The sequence below is a fragment of the Physeter macrocephalus genome, chromosome 11 (genome assembly GCF_002837175.3).
Source record: "Physeter macrocephalus isolate SW-GA chromosome 11, ASM283717v5, whole genome shotgun sequence".
NCBI lineage: Eukaryota > Metazoa > Chordata > Mammalia > Artiodactyla > Physeteridae > Physeter > Physeter macrocephalus.
In genome coordinates this window covers 144202485-144219905 of record NC_041224.1, presented here as the reverse complement: position 1 = coordinate 144219905, position 17421 = coordinate 144202485, and the positions used below count along the sequence as shown (strand labels likewise).

Sequence of the window (17421 nt, the reverse complement as noted above, 5' to 3'; positions counted from 1 at the left end):
CAGAGAAAGACAAATATCATATGATATCGCTCATATGTGGAATCTAAAATAAGGGTACAAATTAACTTATCTACAAAGCAGATAGTTACAAATGTAGAAAACAAACGTATGGTTACCAGGGGGAAAGGGGGCGTGAGGGATAAATTGGGAGATTGAGATTGACATACACACACTACTGTATATAAAATAGATAACTAATAAGGACCTACTGTATGGCACAGGGAACTCCACTCAATGCTCTGTAATGACCTATATGGGAATAGAATCTAAAGAAGAGTGTATATATGTATATGTATGATTGATTCACTTTGCTGTACAGCAGAAACTAATATAGCATTGTAAATCAACTATACTCTAATAAATATTAACTTAAATAAATAAAGGGATCAATTGCATATACCCACTCTTTTTTAGATTCTTTTCCCATATAGGTCATATCCATGGGGAAAGAACATATAGAACATATTCATGTTTTTTCCAGGCATTAATCAACTTTGCCCTTCCAAAGTAACTCATATGTTGGCTTCAAGAACCGCATATTGATTTTGCCAGTTGCTGAGCTTTATATAAATGGACTTATGTAGAGAATACTCTTTCGTGTCAGGCTCTTTTTTAACCAACATTATGTTGTTGAGATTCAGGTATCTTATGTGTAGTTGTTTCTTCTTTCATTCTTGTTGCTGAATAGCAGTCCATTGTGTGAATATGCCACAATGTATTTATCTATTCTAATGTTTATGGATCTTTGGGTAATTTTCAGTTTGGAGCTACTATGAATAGTGCTGCTGCACTCTTGTTCATATGGTTTTGTCCATATATAGACATTTCTGTTGAGTGTATACCTACAAGTTGAATTGTTGGATGTTAAGGTATTTTATATATATATATATATATATTTATATATACACACACATATATATACACACACACACACATATATATACAGCTTCTGTCACCAGGTAATAGAAGTACTAATTCACTTCCACCCACAATATAAGAAAGGAACTCATTCTTTTAGAGATGCTGGGAGCATCATTTGTCATAGATGACTTTTAAAAAGATCATGTCCAGATTGTTTCTAGGATGGTTTCCAATCTTCTGCATAATTAATCAAATTACTTTTAGAGTATAATTTTAGAAAATACTTTCACATGTGTAAAAGTGTTCTTATTTAGTCAAATATATGCACATATAAAAATACAGACATGAGATAGAGAATAGAGAACAATAGAAACTCTAAATTTCATCAGAGCCCTACCTTTGGAAAGTTAGTAGCCCCAAACAGCAGCTTTAACAAGTTAAAAAATTGGTTAACAACTGTTACTTGTTTCTTTTCACTGCTCACTTTACTAGAAGACCAAGGCCATGAAAAACTTGGTAGAATTGGTTTTCTGTGTTTTTTAAACAAAAACCTTAGGTCTCACTTTTGTTTATGAAGTCTAGTCACAGGAAATTTATCTGTAAAGTGAAACCTATGGATTTTAATCTATAATCTCTCACTGGTTAGAGCAGTCTTCTGTCGCTAAATATGACCTTTTACTTTTAAAAAATGGAAGTTAATTTACTTTGGTTTTATTTCATTACATGGTTCTGAGTTAATTCTCTAGAGGTTTTGATACCCCCAGAAATTGGCAGACTAACATCCAGACAGCTGCTCTCTCTTGGTCTGCATGGCTGCCTGGCTACAGTTAAAAATAATAATAATAAGGTGAGCTTTCTTTTCTTCCTATAAAATGAATGAGAATTGAATTCCTGTAGAGAACTCTACTCCACTTGTTGGCAGTCTTGAACTCTTCATTCCCGGGAAGGATTGTAAAAATGCTTTATGTGCAAATGTCACTTGCCTGACATTGTCCACTAATTTTCACTAACTTAATACCCATTCAGTTGGATTGGTGAGCAGTGATTAATTAGCAATGCATAACAATTGCATGAAAGGGAGCAGGAAGTTTGAAGAATGTCAACGATGACTTCAATGCCTATCAAAATGTCATCAATGTATTTATTCCATTGCTCTAAGAAAGAAAACTGGATCATCTTCACTAATCAATTATTACTAAAGATAGCTGATACTATATTATTCCTGATACAGGATTTTATAGATAAACAGTAAAATATTTTAGAGCAGTAAGAGACCTCAAGAGGGAGCCTTGTTTAGTTCACTACCTTCAGGCACTTAAAATACAATTATTCCCATTTTCACACTAGAAATTTGTTGTAGATTGATTAGAAGTGGTCCATCTGTGGTCACTGAACTAGGGAGTAGTGGTAGGAAACCACCTCCACTAAGACTAAAGTGTTCCAGCCTCTGTCTCATGTCACTATACAGTTCTTTTGTTTCAGGTGAAATTGCCATTTGTTTCTCTTTCAAATGAAAATGGGAGATTTCAGAGAGAGATTATTAAAATCATGTAAGATACTCTCATATACTACCAGTCAAAGTGTAATTTGGTACAACTTGTTTGGGAAGCAATTTGGCAAGAGCCTTAAAAATGTTTTTATACATTACTCACTAATTTTACTTCTAAAAACACTGTCCTTAGACAACCAGATATAGGTACAGGGTATTTGTTATGACTTGATTTATGAAAGGGAAAACTGAAAATCTCAATATCCAGTTATAATGCAATGGTTAAGTGAATTGTGTTATAATGATATTAGGGATTATTATGCAATGATTCAAATTTTGTTTTTAAATCAATATTTCATGGCATGGGATATGATTATAATATGACATTGAGTGCTTATAGCATGAAATAAAACTTTAGAGACTCAAGTTTTATGAAAATGCTATACACATATATAAATATATATAAATAATGAAGAAATTTTATTTTCTTCTTTATAGTTTTTTGATTTCCCATGTTTTGTATAATGAGTGTTAAACTACATTTTAAAGTATGTTCAAAGAATGAATAAAAGAGGATAAACCTTCTTCCTTTGACTCTAGTCAACCATTTCCTTAGAGAATCTTGATGTAACTTCTTGGTTACTAATTAAAGTATGTAGGCTCACTCTTCTTCTAAGCTTCCTCTAAGCACTAATACCATAATGGATGAAAGTGATGGGGGAAGGAATCTACCTGAGTGACATTTATCAAATGTTCTCTCTGTGCTAATATCTAGTTCAGATCCTTTCAAGATATACACTACAACTTATATATAAAATAAGATGACTTCTCTTTGGCAAATAGTAATGGATAAATAAATAATTTGTCAGTGAATCCTCATGTCTTTACTGACACATTCTATATGCATTATATTTACTGGAGCTAAAATGAAAGGGTTTAGTTATAAATGGAAACAAATTGGCAAAGATTTTTGTAATACACTAAGAACAAGAAAACATCAGAAAGTGACAGATGTTATATTTTATTGCTGGTTGAGCTTCACTCAGGAGCATGGCTTAAGAGCTGGAACTCAACAGTTTTGGATTTTGCTAGTAATTTATCGAGAGGCCTTGAGCAAATCACATAACCTTTATGTTATACACATTTGCGTTTTCTGTAAAATGGGGCATTGGACTAGGAACAGTGATTTTTTAAGCTTTTCCTGTCTGGAAGCTCCAGGGAGTCAGGCACCATGAGAATTTTAGCTCATGGATCTGGAGGGCCTGCATAATAGCCAGCATGTAACTAGCATATAACCAGAGCTCAGTAGCTATGAGTTAAATGAATGAATGTGACCTCTGGAGCCCTGCCTAGGAGTCTGCTTTTCCATCAGAGTTTCATCCAGCATAATTCTGCTTGTATCTGCTTTACATATTGGGCATAAGATAAGATTTCATTAAAAAAGTAAAGGATAATTTTATTGCTGTAAATAAAATTTTGAAATCTCTAGGACAAAGTCCTTTCAACTCTGTGATAATTTAATGTTACTACAGTGTGCTATTATTTAAAAATACACATCACAACACCTTTATTCTCATTTTCCCGTTCTATACGATACCAAATTCTATGATAGAGCTGTATAGAAATTGTATTTATGACACAGTGAGGAATGGTCTGTTTTTTTTTGATGGATAAATCAGAGGTGACTAGACAGAGAAGGAGATGATGGGGTATGCCAGTCAAAAGGAACAGCATGTGTAAAGGCAAATAACCATGAGCAAGCATGGCAACTTTAGAGAGGTGACAAATATCATGTGACTGGGATGCAGGGTTGAAGGAAGGTAGTAAGGGTTGTGGCTGGAGGAGGCTCCCACCATAAAGAGCCTTGCATGCTTGCTTAGGACTTGAGCTTTATCTGGTGGGGAAGCAACCTTTTAGATTTTTAAGCAAGTGAGATAACATGATTATGTTTTTTTTTTGTTTTTTTTTGTGTGGTATGCGGGCCTCCCTCTGCTGTGGCCTCTCCCGTTGCGGAGCACAGGCTCCGGACGCGCAGGCCCAGCGGCCATGGCCCACGGGCCCAGCCGCTCCGCGGCACGTGGGATCCTCCCAGACCGGGGCGCGAACCCGGTTCCCCTGCATCGGCAGGCGGACGCACAACCACTGCGCCACCAAGGAAGCCCCATGATTGTGTTTTATTAAGAGTTCTCTATAAGGACCTACCATACAGCACAGGAAACTCTACTGAATATTCTGTAATGACCTAAATGGGAAAAGAATCTAAAAAAAAAATAGAGTTGTATGTATATGTATAACTGATTCACTTTGTTATACACCTGAAATTAACACAACATTGTAAGTCAACTGTACTCCAATAAAAATTTTTTAGAAAAAGGGGTTCTCTAGTCTCAGTGGTTTTTGGGGGTGTTTTTTTATAATTAATTTTTATTGGAATATAGTTTGTTTTACAGTGTTGTGTTAGTTTTTGCTGTACAGCAAAGTGAATCAGTTATACATATGCATATATCTACTCTTTTTAGATTATTTTCCCATATAAGTCATTACAGAGTATTGAGTAGAGTTCCCTGTGCTATACAGTAGGTTCTTATTAGTTACCTATTTTATATAGAGTATATATGTCAATCCTAATATCCCAATTTATCCCTCCTTCCGCCTGCCTTCCCCCCTTGTTAACCATAAGTGTGTTTTCTACATCTGTGACTTGATTTCTGTTTTGTAAATAGGTTCGTTTGTACCATTTTTTAAAATTCCACATATAAGCAATATCATATGATGCTTGTCTTTCTCTGTCTGACTTACTTCACTCAGTATGACAATCTCTAGGTCCACCCATGTTGCTGCAAATGGCATTTTGTTCTTTTTTATGACTGAGTAATATTCCATTGAGTGTGTGTGTGTGTGTGTGTGTGTGTGTGTGTGTACACACACACACACACACACATCTTCTTTATCCCTTCCTCTGTCAATGGAAGGGAAGAAAAAAGACCTACAAAAACAAGCCCAAACAATTAAGAAAATGGCAATAGGAACACTTATATCAATAATTACCTTAGGGCTTCCCTGGTGGTGCAGTGGTTGAGAATCCGCCTGCCGATGCAGGGGACATGGGTTCGTGCCCCGGTCCGGTAAGATCCCACATGCCGCAGAGCGGCTGGGCCCGTGAGCCATGGCCGCTGAGCCTGCACGTCCGGAGCCTGTGCTCCGCAACGGGAGAGGCCACAACAGTGAGAGGCCCGCGTACCGCAAAAAAAAAAATAATAAAATAAATGATTACCTTAAATGTAAATGGATTAAATGCTCCAACCTAAAGAAACAGACTGGCTGAGTTGATACAAAAACAAGACCTGTATATATGCTGTCTACAAGAGACCCACTTCAGACCTAGGGACACATACAGACTGAAAGTGAGGGGATGGAAAAAGTTATTCCATGCAAATGGAAATCAAAAGAAAGCTGGAGTAGCAATTCTCATAACAGACAAAATAAACTTTAAAATAAAGACTATTACAAGAGACAAAGAAGGACACTACATGATGATCAAGGGATCAATCCAAGAAGAAGATATAACAATTGTAAATATATATGCACCCAACAGAGGAGCACCTCAATATATAAGGCAAATGCTAACAGCCATAAAAGGGGAAATCAACAGTAACACAATAAAGAGTGTGGGACTTTAAAACCCACTTAGACCAATGGGCAGATCATCCAGAGAGAAAATTAATAGGGAAGTACAAGCCTTAAATGACACATAAGACCAGATAAACTTAATTGATATCTATAGGACATTCCATCTAAAAGCAGCAGAATACATTTTCTTCTCAAGTGCACAGGGAGCATTCTCCAGGATAAATCACATCTTGGGCCACAAATCAAGCCTTGGTAAATTTAAGAAAATTGAAATCATATCAAGCATCTTTTCTGACCACAAAACTATGAGATTAGAAATCAATTACAGGAAGAAGAAAACTGTGAAAAACACAAACACATGGAGGCTAAACAGTATGTTACTAAACAACCAATGGATCACTGAAGAAATCAAAAGGAAATCAGAAAATACCTAGAGACAAATGACAATGAGAACACGACAATCCAAAACCTGTGGGACGCAGCAAAAGCAGCTCTGAGAGGGAAGTTTATAGCAATACAATCTTACCTCAGGAAAGAAGAAAAATCTCAAATAAACAACTTAACATTACACCTAAAGCAACTAGAAAAAGAAGAACAAACAAAACCTAAATTTAGTAGATGGAAAGAAATAATAAAGATTAGTGCAGAAATAAATGAAATAGAGACAAAACAGTAGCAAAGATCAATGAAACTAAAAGCTGGTTCTTTGAGAAAATAAGCAAAATTGATAAACCTTTAGCCAGATGCATCAAGAAAAAAAGGGAGAGGACTCAAATCAGTAAAATCAGAAATGAAAAGGGAGAAGTTACAACTGACACCATAGAAATACAAAGGATCATAAGAGACTACTACAAACAACTATATTCCAATAAAATGGACAACCTAGAGTAAATGCACAAATTCTTAGAAAGGTACAACCTTCCAAGACTGAACCAGGAAGAAAAAGAAAATATGAACAGACCCATCACAAGTACTGAAACTGAAACTGTGATTAAAAAATTCCAACAAACAGAAGTCCAGGACTACATGGCTTCACAGCTAATTCTATCAAACATTTAGAGAAGAGTTAACACCTATCCTTCTGAAAGTCTTCCAAACAATTTCAGAGGAAGGAACACTCCCAAGCTCATTCTATGAAACCAGACAAAGATCTCACAAAAAAAGAAAATTATAGGACAATATAACTGATGAACATAGACACAAAAATTCTCAACAAAATATTAGCAAACTGAATCCAACAACACATTTAAAGGATCCTACACTATGATCAGGTGGGATTCATCCCAGGGATGCAGTGATTCTTCAATATATGTAAATCAATCAGTGTGATACACTACATTAACAAACTGAAAAATAAAAACCATATGATCATCTCAGTAGATGCAGAAAAAGCTTTTGACAAAATTCAACAACCACTTATGATAAAAACACTCCAGAAAGTGGGCATAGAGGGAACCTACCTCAACATAATAAAGGTCATATACAACAACCCACAGCAAACATCATTCTCAATGGTGAAAAACTGAAAGCATTTCCTCTAAGATCAGGATCTAGTCTCAGTGTTGAGGTTAGAACTTTGGAGCCTAAGGTGTATCTGTTATGATACCTCTTGATCTTGGGTTTAATGAAACTGGCATCATAAATACTCAAAAATTTTTCTTTTTCAGACCATGACATTCTTCCTTTTTTTCACACTTGGTTTGCAGAATTCTAAAAACGACCCCTTATATACAGCCATAGCTCTTCCAAAGAGAAAACGTATTGTCTTAATTAAGAGTCTACTTTTATTTCTATCCTGACATGAAGAGGGGATAAATAATCAACTTGGGAGTCAAATAAAAGAGGTCACTTTTAACTGAATATGTTCTACTGAAATGCAATTTCATTTGTTTATAACTGTGAGATATCCAATGGGGAATATACCAGCGAGAGGTTGGATATGACATTCAAGGCAGAGTACATTGAAACTGGGACCAATGGACCAGGTGTGAGAGTCATCTTGCATGATAACTTTATTTTATCACTTAAAACTAAATTTTTCCTTGCTTAGGACACTTATTAGGGCTTTCATTTACAGAAAAAAATAACACTATACTCATATTTTGATGACGGACACATCATGATAGAGCACATGCTCTATATACGGATTGGGAAGGAGCTTGCCACTAGGGGTGACTTTGGTCTATTTAACACTTAGTTTTAATTTGTCACTTTATGACGTCTGGACTTTAGTATATACCTTGAATCAAAATAATGAGGCAATGTCTTAAGGAAAGTGAAAAAAAAAAGGAAAGATGCACTTAAAATGCAATAAAAATCCTCTTTTGATATGCCACTAAACAGAGAATATTGCTAACACTGGAAGATTTCATTTGCAGCATGAATCTTGAAAGAAATAATTAAAAGGGCATAAAATGACTATTACCAAAATGAATCTAAAACAATGAAAATTCTGTAAGGTAAATGGGATAGAAATAGATTGATCCGTTTTCCCATTAAGCTATTCAGTGCAATGTTTATGCATGTGTGTATGTATTTTAAAATTGCTTTTATATTTTTTGCTTTCTAGCACCAGTTTCATTTTCAACTTGAGGAAAATATAATATTAACATTAGTTAAAGCTTAAAATGTATTCAGGCTCATGCTAAAATACACTCTTAATTCTGCTTGGAACCTCATCAAACAGCCAAGAAACAGAATTCAGGCAGGAGTGGAAAATGAAATTTAAAAAGCAAACTGCTTTTTTAGAGAACTAAAAAAACCAGTAAATTTTGTAGGAATACTCATGTTCAGTAGGGAAAATAAAAACTAGCCTTTCTTTAACTTTTGCCATGTGCAAGACTAAATTGGGCTAACTCAAGTTCTTTCATTTAATTCCTACAATGAACCTATGAAATAAACACTGTCATCCCATTTCGCAGATGGGGTTTAGAGTCGTTAAATAACTTGCCTTAGGTTACAGAGGCAATAAGTGGTAGATTTGCACCCAGACCCATGTCCTCTTGAGGTTGATCTTTTATGGTACCTCTAAGTCATAAGTAATGACTTCTAGGCAGCATATGCTTCCATGTCACCTTGGCCATGCCCCTATCATAGCACTTTTCTCACTGTATTATAATTGTCTCTTTACATGCCTACCTCCCCCTACTTCATGGTTACCTCCCCCAAAGCAAAGAGCATCTTATTTATCCTTCTAGTTCCAGGAATTTAATGCAGTGGCATGCCCCATAGTAGAAGCCCGATAAGTGCTTATTGAATGACTAATATTGTCAGAAGTCACTAAAAGTTAATATAGTAAAAAAAAAAATTATATTATTATGGAAAATAACTGATGTGGAAAGTGCCAGTTGCTTCTATATCCCTGTTATGTGTTCCTTTCCTTAAAGATGAACTCTTTCAGAAAGATAGGTGAGCTGATTGTACTGCATATAGGAATTCAAAGGAGTAAGAAAAAATCCACAAAGATGCTTAAGTGATGTGAGATAGTATCTATCACCGTACTAGGAAAGGTTAAGGGGAGGGATACTGAAATCATCATTTAATGAATGGTCTCTACATTTATGATGGGCTTGTCTTCTACACATGGAAGCAACCAGCTTTTCATTTCAAACAGAAATTTCCTTTTCATTGATAGTGAACCCCTAATAAAAGGAAAGTCAGGGGATATTCCAAGCCTTAGGTAATTTTTTAAAGGTTAAAATGCAATTAGTACAGGAAAGAAAACCATTTTATATTAAAACATTATTCAGTATAACTTAATGAGGAAAAATCAACTTAGACTTCAGCTTAAGGGATTCAAATTCTATCAAAGAAAAACATTTCTGGTTATAAGGAATAGTTTACCAAGGGAGTTGGGAGAGGATTCTAAGTGAATTTGCACATGCATCTTTAAATTGGGCAGTCCTGACTTCTATAATCATATCTTGCTTGATGATGCTCTGATGATAATGTGAGGATAATATCCATTTTAATCTGGGTCTTTAATTGCCTTGTCTGAAAGCTACAGGGAATAAAAGCTCTGTACCCGTATCTCGCTAAGCATGTTTCTGCCATTTGTTCCCTCTTCTAAAGGATACTTAGAGCTTATTCTGCTGTTGCTTTCAGCAGTCTTTAGGAGTCAAAGACCCGAATGAGCAAGGGCTGCCATGCAACATGATGTGCCCACCTTGCCAGCATTGACATTGCCAGTTGCCTAAGCCCTACAGAAGACTGGTGAATATTCTTTTCACTCCCTGAGCATGAATTCATTAGTAAAATGAAAATACGTATTTCAGAGTGAAGAAAACACATTGAGAGTGGAGTTATATCAGCCATGTCAAACTGCATGTCATGTTGCAAGGGTGCTTTTGTTGTCTTATAACTGGTTAATACGAATCCACCTCCAATGTGTAGTAAAAGTCCATTATCCTGAATTTTGATTTAGTTATGAAAAAATTCTAAAACAGCAACTAGACTAAAATGAATGTTAATGACCTATCTTAGTTGGCTTTTTGATGACATTATGTTAAATATTTTTCTGAGACACTTCCTGGCCATTTTAAGACGCTGTTGTCTCTATAGTGAGATCCATACCCCCTCAGAGCTTTAGTACATGGTGCTGTATTGTAATAGCCCCTATGCTCATCAGCCCATCCACTGGATTTTTATATCTTTCGGAGCAGAGCTGTGTCTTCTTACCTTTTTCCTCAATACACTGTTTTGCAGACTGTGTCATAGTCAATAAGTATGTTAGATTACTTTTTTTTTTTTTTTCTGAAATAGTCCCTCTCTATTTTCTTCTCACTTATGCATCTCTCACTTTCTTCAGGTCCTCTCCATCTGTCCCAAGGACATGAGAGCTGATATCTGTGTTCATCTAAACCGGAAGGTTTTTAATGAGCATCCTGCTTTTCGATTGGCCAGCGACGGGTGTCTGCGCGCCTTGGCAGTAGAGTTTCAAACTATTCACTGTGCTCCTGGGGACCTCATTTACCATGCTGGAGAAAGTGTGGATGCCCTCTGCTTTGTGGTGTCAGGATCCTTGGAAGTCATCCAGGATGATGAGGTGGTGGCTATTTTAGGTACTGTGAACTTTCCTAATGTAGTAGCAAACGTGTAACAGTTTTAGAGATTTTACTTCTCAGGTTTCTTAAGAGAAATTTCCTTTGCTTGGTGACTTTGGAAATTGGGTCACTAATGAGATGATGAATCTCAGTGAAAACTAGTAATTCTGTTTCAGCAGAGAACATTAGTATTGGTCATAGCTTAACGGGCTGCATGAGGGTTTGATTAAACTTTCTCTGGCACCATAGGACAGAGCCTTTTAGACTGGAGGTGATCGCAGCCTAAGGTGGCTGTACCTCCATGTTGGTAAGTGTAAAAATGGCTTGTGAAATGATTGTCAGTTTAGTAACCTGAGTGTTAGTCTCAGAGGGACAATAGAACCCATGTAGTTCAACATTTCCTTTTAGAGATGTATAAATGGAGGCCCAGAAAACTTTAGTGACTGGCCCAGCTAGTTAGTAAATGAGTTAGGACTTGAGTACAGATCATCTTACTCTAAACCTCTCTGCTTCCCCACAGTGGACCTAAGTAGTGGGCTGAAAGTGATGAGGAGGTAAATGAATTTGACCCATTATATTGGAATAATCACAATGCAAGTAAACTTAGGTTTTTAAAGCTGGTTTTGTCCATCTACATTTCTGAATCAGGAAAGTTATTCAGCTAATAATAAATTTGTTCTAAAATTCAGACACCTGGTAGATAGTTGCACTGATGAAAAAAGGCAGTGACAGAACATGTGAGTGACAAAATTTTAAAAAATTACATGTTTGGGGACAGTGTAATCCATTTTACGTTTTATCTTGGTAAAAGAATTGCTAAATGATATTTTAGATCATTTTCTGCTCAAATATCTGCAGCGTGAAGTCCACATAGATTAAAAAGAAGGAAGCAATAATGAGGTCAGAGGAGAATCATTTCTTGTGTTTTTTCAAGTAAAATAAGTTAGAATTGCAGGATGTCAACTCCCTTTTGATCACATTTTTCATGGCTTGTATCTCATGAAAAATGAGCTCAATTTTTAAACTATTGGATTTTTTAGCTACTGAGGTCAACCTACCATAGCTTTGAATGCCACTTATTCTCATAAGTAAAGACTGACTGATGTATTTTAGAAACTGCAAAAGCAAAATCCAGCCCCAAAATGAAGGACTCACTTCAAAAAACACAATTACTTGAAAAAGACAGAATTGAGAGTTGAGAAACAATGACTCTTCATAGGAAAATACAGTAAAATTTTTATTGTTCAGTAAAATTTGTAAGGGTTACAGAAAATGATTCAGTGTTGCAAATGACTGAACGCTATTGTTTGTAACCCTTTCCTTAACTGTTGAGAAATAATATTACATTTATGCATAAATTTCTTTTAGAAACTTTATTTTTTGGCAAGAAAAATGCATACAGTACTTAGAGTCAGCACTCTGGGTGTGTTTAATGCTTGTGTTTAGTACTTGTTCTGCTTTGTTTCTTGGAGTATAAAGGAGTTATATAATCCCTCATTAAAAAGTGTACATTTTGCCAGAACAATCCTTTGTGGTAAAATGGAGTATAGACACACTACAACCATTCTTGTTTGCTTACAGAAGAGGATAAAACACAAGCCCAAAACAGGTGTATTTTTTCCTGCATGTTCATGTCAGTGGTGGGTGGGAGAACAGACATAAAATATATTACACTCAAGTGAGTACCGTCATGATATATTACCTTGGCTGTGCACTCATTGTCATTTGCTTTGCCCCATTTTCTTCATTATAGCTTTACCTTGGTAGATTCTTTTCTAAAAAGATGGATAGAGAAAGCCCTGAGTGTAGTACCTCTGGGCTGGATCTGCTAAGCTGGAGTCATTTGCTCAGTGAGACAGACAAAATGCATTTTCTTTTCATTTTAAAATAAAATGGTAGCTGTTTTTGCCCAATGACACAGTAGAAATGAACACAGGGCCCCTGGGTATTGGCCCAGTCTCATCATATATCTGTCATATTTTACTTGTTTGAATGCATGCTATTTGTTTATCCTCCTCAAAAATCTTGAGATTTCAGAGACTTTTCATCTCCTGGTTTAATGAGTCAAATTATATATACACATCTCTGGCAATCTTTCTTTATCATGTGGGCCTCTAACAAAGATTCGTTCAGCCAAAAGGCAGTCAGAAGGTTTTTGTTTAAAAAAAAAATTTTGATCAATAAGTGATCTCCCAAAGAGGAGAAAAGTGGGTGGTGGGGTGGCATGGGCTCAAAGGGTCACCTAAGTGCCATGGTGCTGGGCAAAGACACCGTCCTCATGGAATCTGTGATTTGGGTCATTGGTGACGAGATAGTCGTGGAGACAAGCTTTGGGAACTCTGCCTTGGTGTTGCACCTTCCGCTAATCTGGCTTTATAGGAAGGCAGTCTGAGGAGACTGTGGACTAGGAGTGTGGACTCATGGTGACTTTCTGCAGGAGATGGAGTGTGATGTCATACATGAGAGACGACTGCACCACATGCAGTGGTGTGTCTTCCATGGTCTAGATATACCCTTGTGCTCATATGGTTTACAGGTTCCACCCATGAGGCAGCTGAAGTCCGGTGCCTGCTGCCACCTGTGCTTCACCTGAGGGGCATGGAACCTGCCAGAAGGGCCTTCCTTCACGAACCAGCTTCGTGACTTGTAGATCAGTCGTCACACCAGCTCCGTTGTGTGACTTCTCAGTGTGGTTTCCGCTGGGGACACATGTTTTCAGATTTTTCTAAACCAAAAATACTTTCTTTTACAATTAAAAAGGTTTTTTGTTTAACACTTAAGATGCTTTAACAATGTCTTAGGAAAGGGAGAGGGGAAAATAGTAACTCATCAGCATCACTTCTGACACTTTGTGACTGTTCATTCCTTTTCTACTATTTTTTCTTCTTACCTTCTCATTTTTTGCTAGCCTAATTACAAAGTTAATGAAAAGTTGCAAAAATTATCAGCATGTGAAATTTGACACATAGACTTAGGTTTTCTACCTTACTAAGTTGATTAGGTCTTCAATATCTTTACTTATTTTTTTTTCCTCTTGACCTATTTTTGAACTGAGAGTGGCATGGTAAAGTATTTTATTATTAAGGTGTTTTGTCTATGTCTCTTTGTATCTCCTGTAGTTTGTGCCTTATAGTGGTTGTTGCTGTGTTGTTTGGTGTACAAATATTCATAGCTATTATATCTTCAATTTGAATTGTGTCTTTTAGCATTGAAATGTGTCCTTTTTCATCATGACCCTTATAAGGGTCAGACAGAAACATCATCCTCTCCCCCATCTCAGTATACCTCAAAAAAATGAGAATTTGTTTTAAATTGGTCTGATAAATAGGCCTTGCTCTCTCTTACACTGATTTATTTGACAGTTGAAAGGTAGAAAACTGAAGTTGTTTTAAAATTAATTAAAAATCTCTGAATCCGAAAACCAGGTGCAGTGCATTCTTTTGGATCCTTGCCTCTGAATGGTCTCTTGGTAGGTACTTAATTCTTTAGTGTGTCAAAAGTGTTAAGGTGTTTAATGAAAAAGTTCTGAAGCAGAACTAATTAATGTAAAGATAAAAAATGTAGTCAATAAATACCTTCTTTTTTAACACTGAGAGGTGGCTTCAAGTTGTTTTCTAAATAGGGCATAGGAATAATTGCAGTTCATGTCTTTTTCTAATGTGAAGTTCTTTCAGTTCTTACACCTCCACCTTTTTTTCTTTTGACTTTCGCAGTTTTTATGAAACACAAAGAATTCCAAACTAAGTTCATGATGCATACATAATATTTTATATGCTTTAATATCATCTTGCTTTTTAGTTTTTACCCTATAATTACTTAATGTGAACAGTTATTGGTATGCCTAAAATAGCCAGGTTACTTTTAAGTGTCTTGACAAAGTATATTGTACCTTATAGAGACTATAAAAATGACATTTCCCCACTAACTTTAGACCCAACTCCTAAGATATTTGTTTTGCTGCATTCACATTTTGTCTTTTCTCTTCTGTGTTCACTGATTATTAGAATCATATGATTGGAATTATTAATATAACACAATCTGTATCTAAGTCTTTTAATTGTAACTTTAAATTCCCAAGAGAACTATGATTATTTATGTAGAGTTTGGGTGGAAGGGTTAGATGCTCCTATCAAGTTGGGAGAAGAGGGCATAAGTGAGGAAGGGAAAGACAGAATTAAATGAACTTAATAATATAAAAAGGGTAATTTCTAGAACCTGGGTTAAGATTCCATTTTAATTAGAATCAGTTATTTAGAATCAGTTCATCTCTTATAAACATTTGTGCATTATCAAAGAAAACATAAATTATAGTTATCAAAATTCAAAATCTTCTTCTTATTTTTATTCCAAAAAGAAAAAATCTGAGATGTGAAAGAATAATATTCTGCTGTTTTGAGAATTTGTGAAAATGTGACTTTTGTGTTGTGGTTAAGATTTCTTCCCATATACTTGTTATTAACAGTCAAGTGCTTCACACTTTAAAGTCTTAAAAGGGCTATCCCCAAGCCCCAGAAAACTATTTTCTTTTGGATCCACATTTCTGTGTTTTGAGATGCGTACTATGAACCAGGTAGGTTTGCTTTACATATTATGATGATGATGAATTTAGTTAATTTAGACATTTTTATAATAGGCAAACCAGTTATTTGCTTTAAAAAATTGCATGCTTATCTTGTTTTAAACTTTCTAAGTAGTGATTAAAACATTTATTTATGGTTTAAATTACACACTTTAGAGTTCCTCAGCATGTAGATTTTTGGATAAAATACAGTCTTTACAATCTGGTAGTTTAGACTTAACTTCAAACCCTCTCCCTACTATCCATCAAAACCAAGTCTTGTTAATTCTATCTCTTTGGTGTCTCTTTAACCTATCCTTAATGTCCCTTCCCATGACCACTGCTCTTAAAATTTTGGTTCTGAGTTGTGGCTGCCATCTGAAAAGTCTATCTACTCTCAATCTGTTATCAACTTCCACCTCCAAATCTATGTTATGCTACCACCACAATAATTTTTCTAAAATATAAAATATCTTGTTAGTCTCATTGTTAGGATTGTCATTTTAGCACTTTGGGGATAAAATGTTAGCTCTTAGCATGGCCTATGAAGCCATTTAGGTCTTGGTCTTTGCCCTCCTTTCCAGCCTGATTTGTACCATTCCCTATTCCTACTCTATTTTCACTATATTGAATTGCAGGAAGTTTCCTAAGCACCAAGTTCTCTTACTGGCAAGCTATTGCATATACTCCTTCCTTTGTTTAGAACATTTTTTCTCCTCTTTTTAATTGTCTGTCTCTTGCTTCTTCATCTTCTTTTACTCTTTCCCTTCTTGCCCTAGTCTGGATCAGACGCCTCTGTTCTGGGCTTCTACTTCATGCCTACGCAGGGTTCTTAGTCTATCTTTTACTTGTTTATACTCCTACTGTGTTGTGAGTACTTGAAATGTCTTGCTTATTTTTGTGTCTCTGTCATCTGTGATAGGACCTCTTAAATAGGTTCTCAGTAAAGGTTCAGTGAGCCAAATTAGCCAGCATTTTGCTTTGCCATTAAGCAGTTTTTATAATTGTTTTAGTTCTGGGTACCTACCAAAAATGTGCTGTATTCTGTTGCCATTTTCTTTATGTTTTTTCTTGAGATACTGACTACCCTCTGTTTCTCTTTCATCTATATGATTTTAGTAAAATGCATTTCCCTAAGACTCTTGCTTTAGCATAGATCTAGTATGGACTGAGAAAATGTTTTCCTACTGTTAGTCAGGAAGTTTGAACAAGGAGAATAAGAAGAGATAAATGTTAAATATCTCAGGCCACTAACAACTCTTTAACAAAACACTCCTTCCTTGTTCTCCATCAGGAACTCCCAGTAGCAAGAAAGAATCTAACTTGTACCCTGGTCATTGACCATGGTAGAAAAACTTTATATCTGTGGAAGGGGATTTGGCTTTAATTCCTAAAAGTGACATTACTTTTGACATCAACTGGAATGAATAGGTCTACAAATTAGAATTAATTTTACTAGAAAATTAACATTTAAGAGTTAAAAGGGGCTTATGGAAAGAAAAATCATATGTGTAGTTAGTAATTGAGCTTGCCTATACTTAAGTAAAATTTAAACTATAGTAATGTTTTGATTTTAAGATTCCCTATCAAAATATTTAAAGTATATTTTTGAGAAATGAAATCCAGACCCCTTTGAAAGTCTGATTTAAATACCAATCGTTGTTAAATACTCATTATCTTATAAGCATTATTACATCAAAGTCTCTAATTTACTCTGTGAAAAAAGTACTTGCTGTAGTCATCTTACAGATGAAAAAACCAAGGCTCTGCAGTATCAGGTGATTCGCCCTAGGTCACAGCTAGAAAATAAGTGGTGGGTATAGGATTTGAACCCAGACTTA

At 35.6% G+C, this 17421-nt stretch overlaps 1 protein-coding gene across 1 annotated transcript in view; it reads left to right on the top strand.

Annotated features, from left to right (window-relative positions):
* The window catches only part of KCNH5 (potassium voltage-gated channel subfamily H member 5), a 346085-nt gene that overhangs the window by 260895 nt on the left and 67769 nt on the right, over positions 1 to 17421 (top strand). Inside the window, exon 9 of the mRNA XM_024117436.1 lies at positions 10788 to 11040. Coding sequence (XP_023973204.1) covers positions 10788 to 11040 — 253 coding nt within the window. The remainder of the gene's footprint in view (positions 1 to 10787; positions 11041 to 17421) is intronic.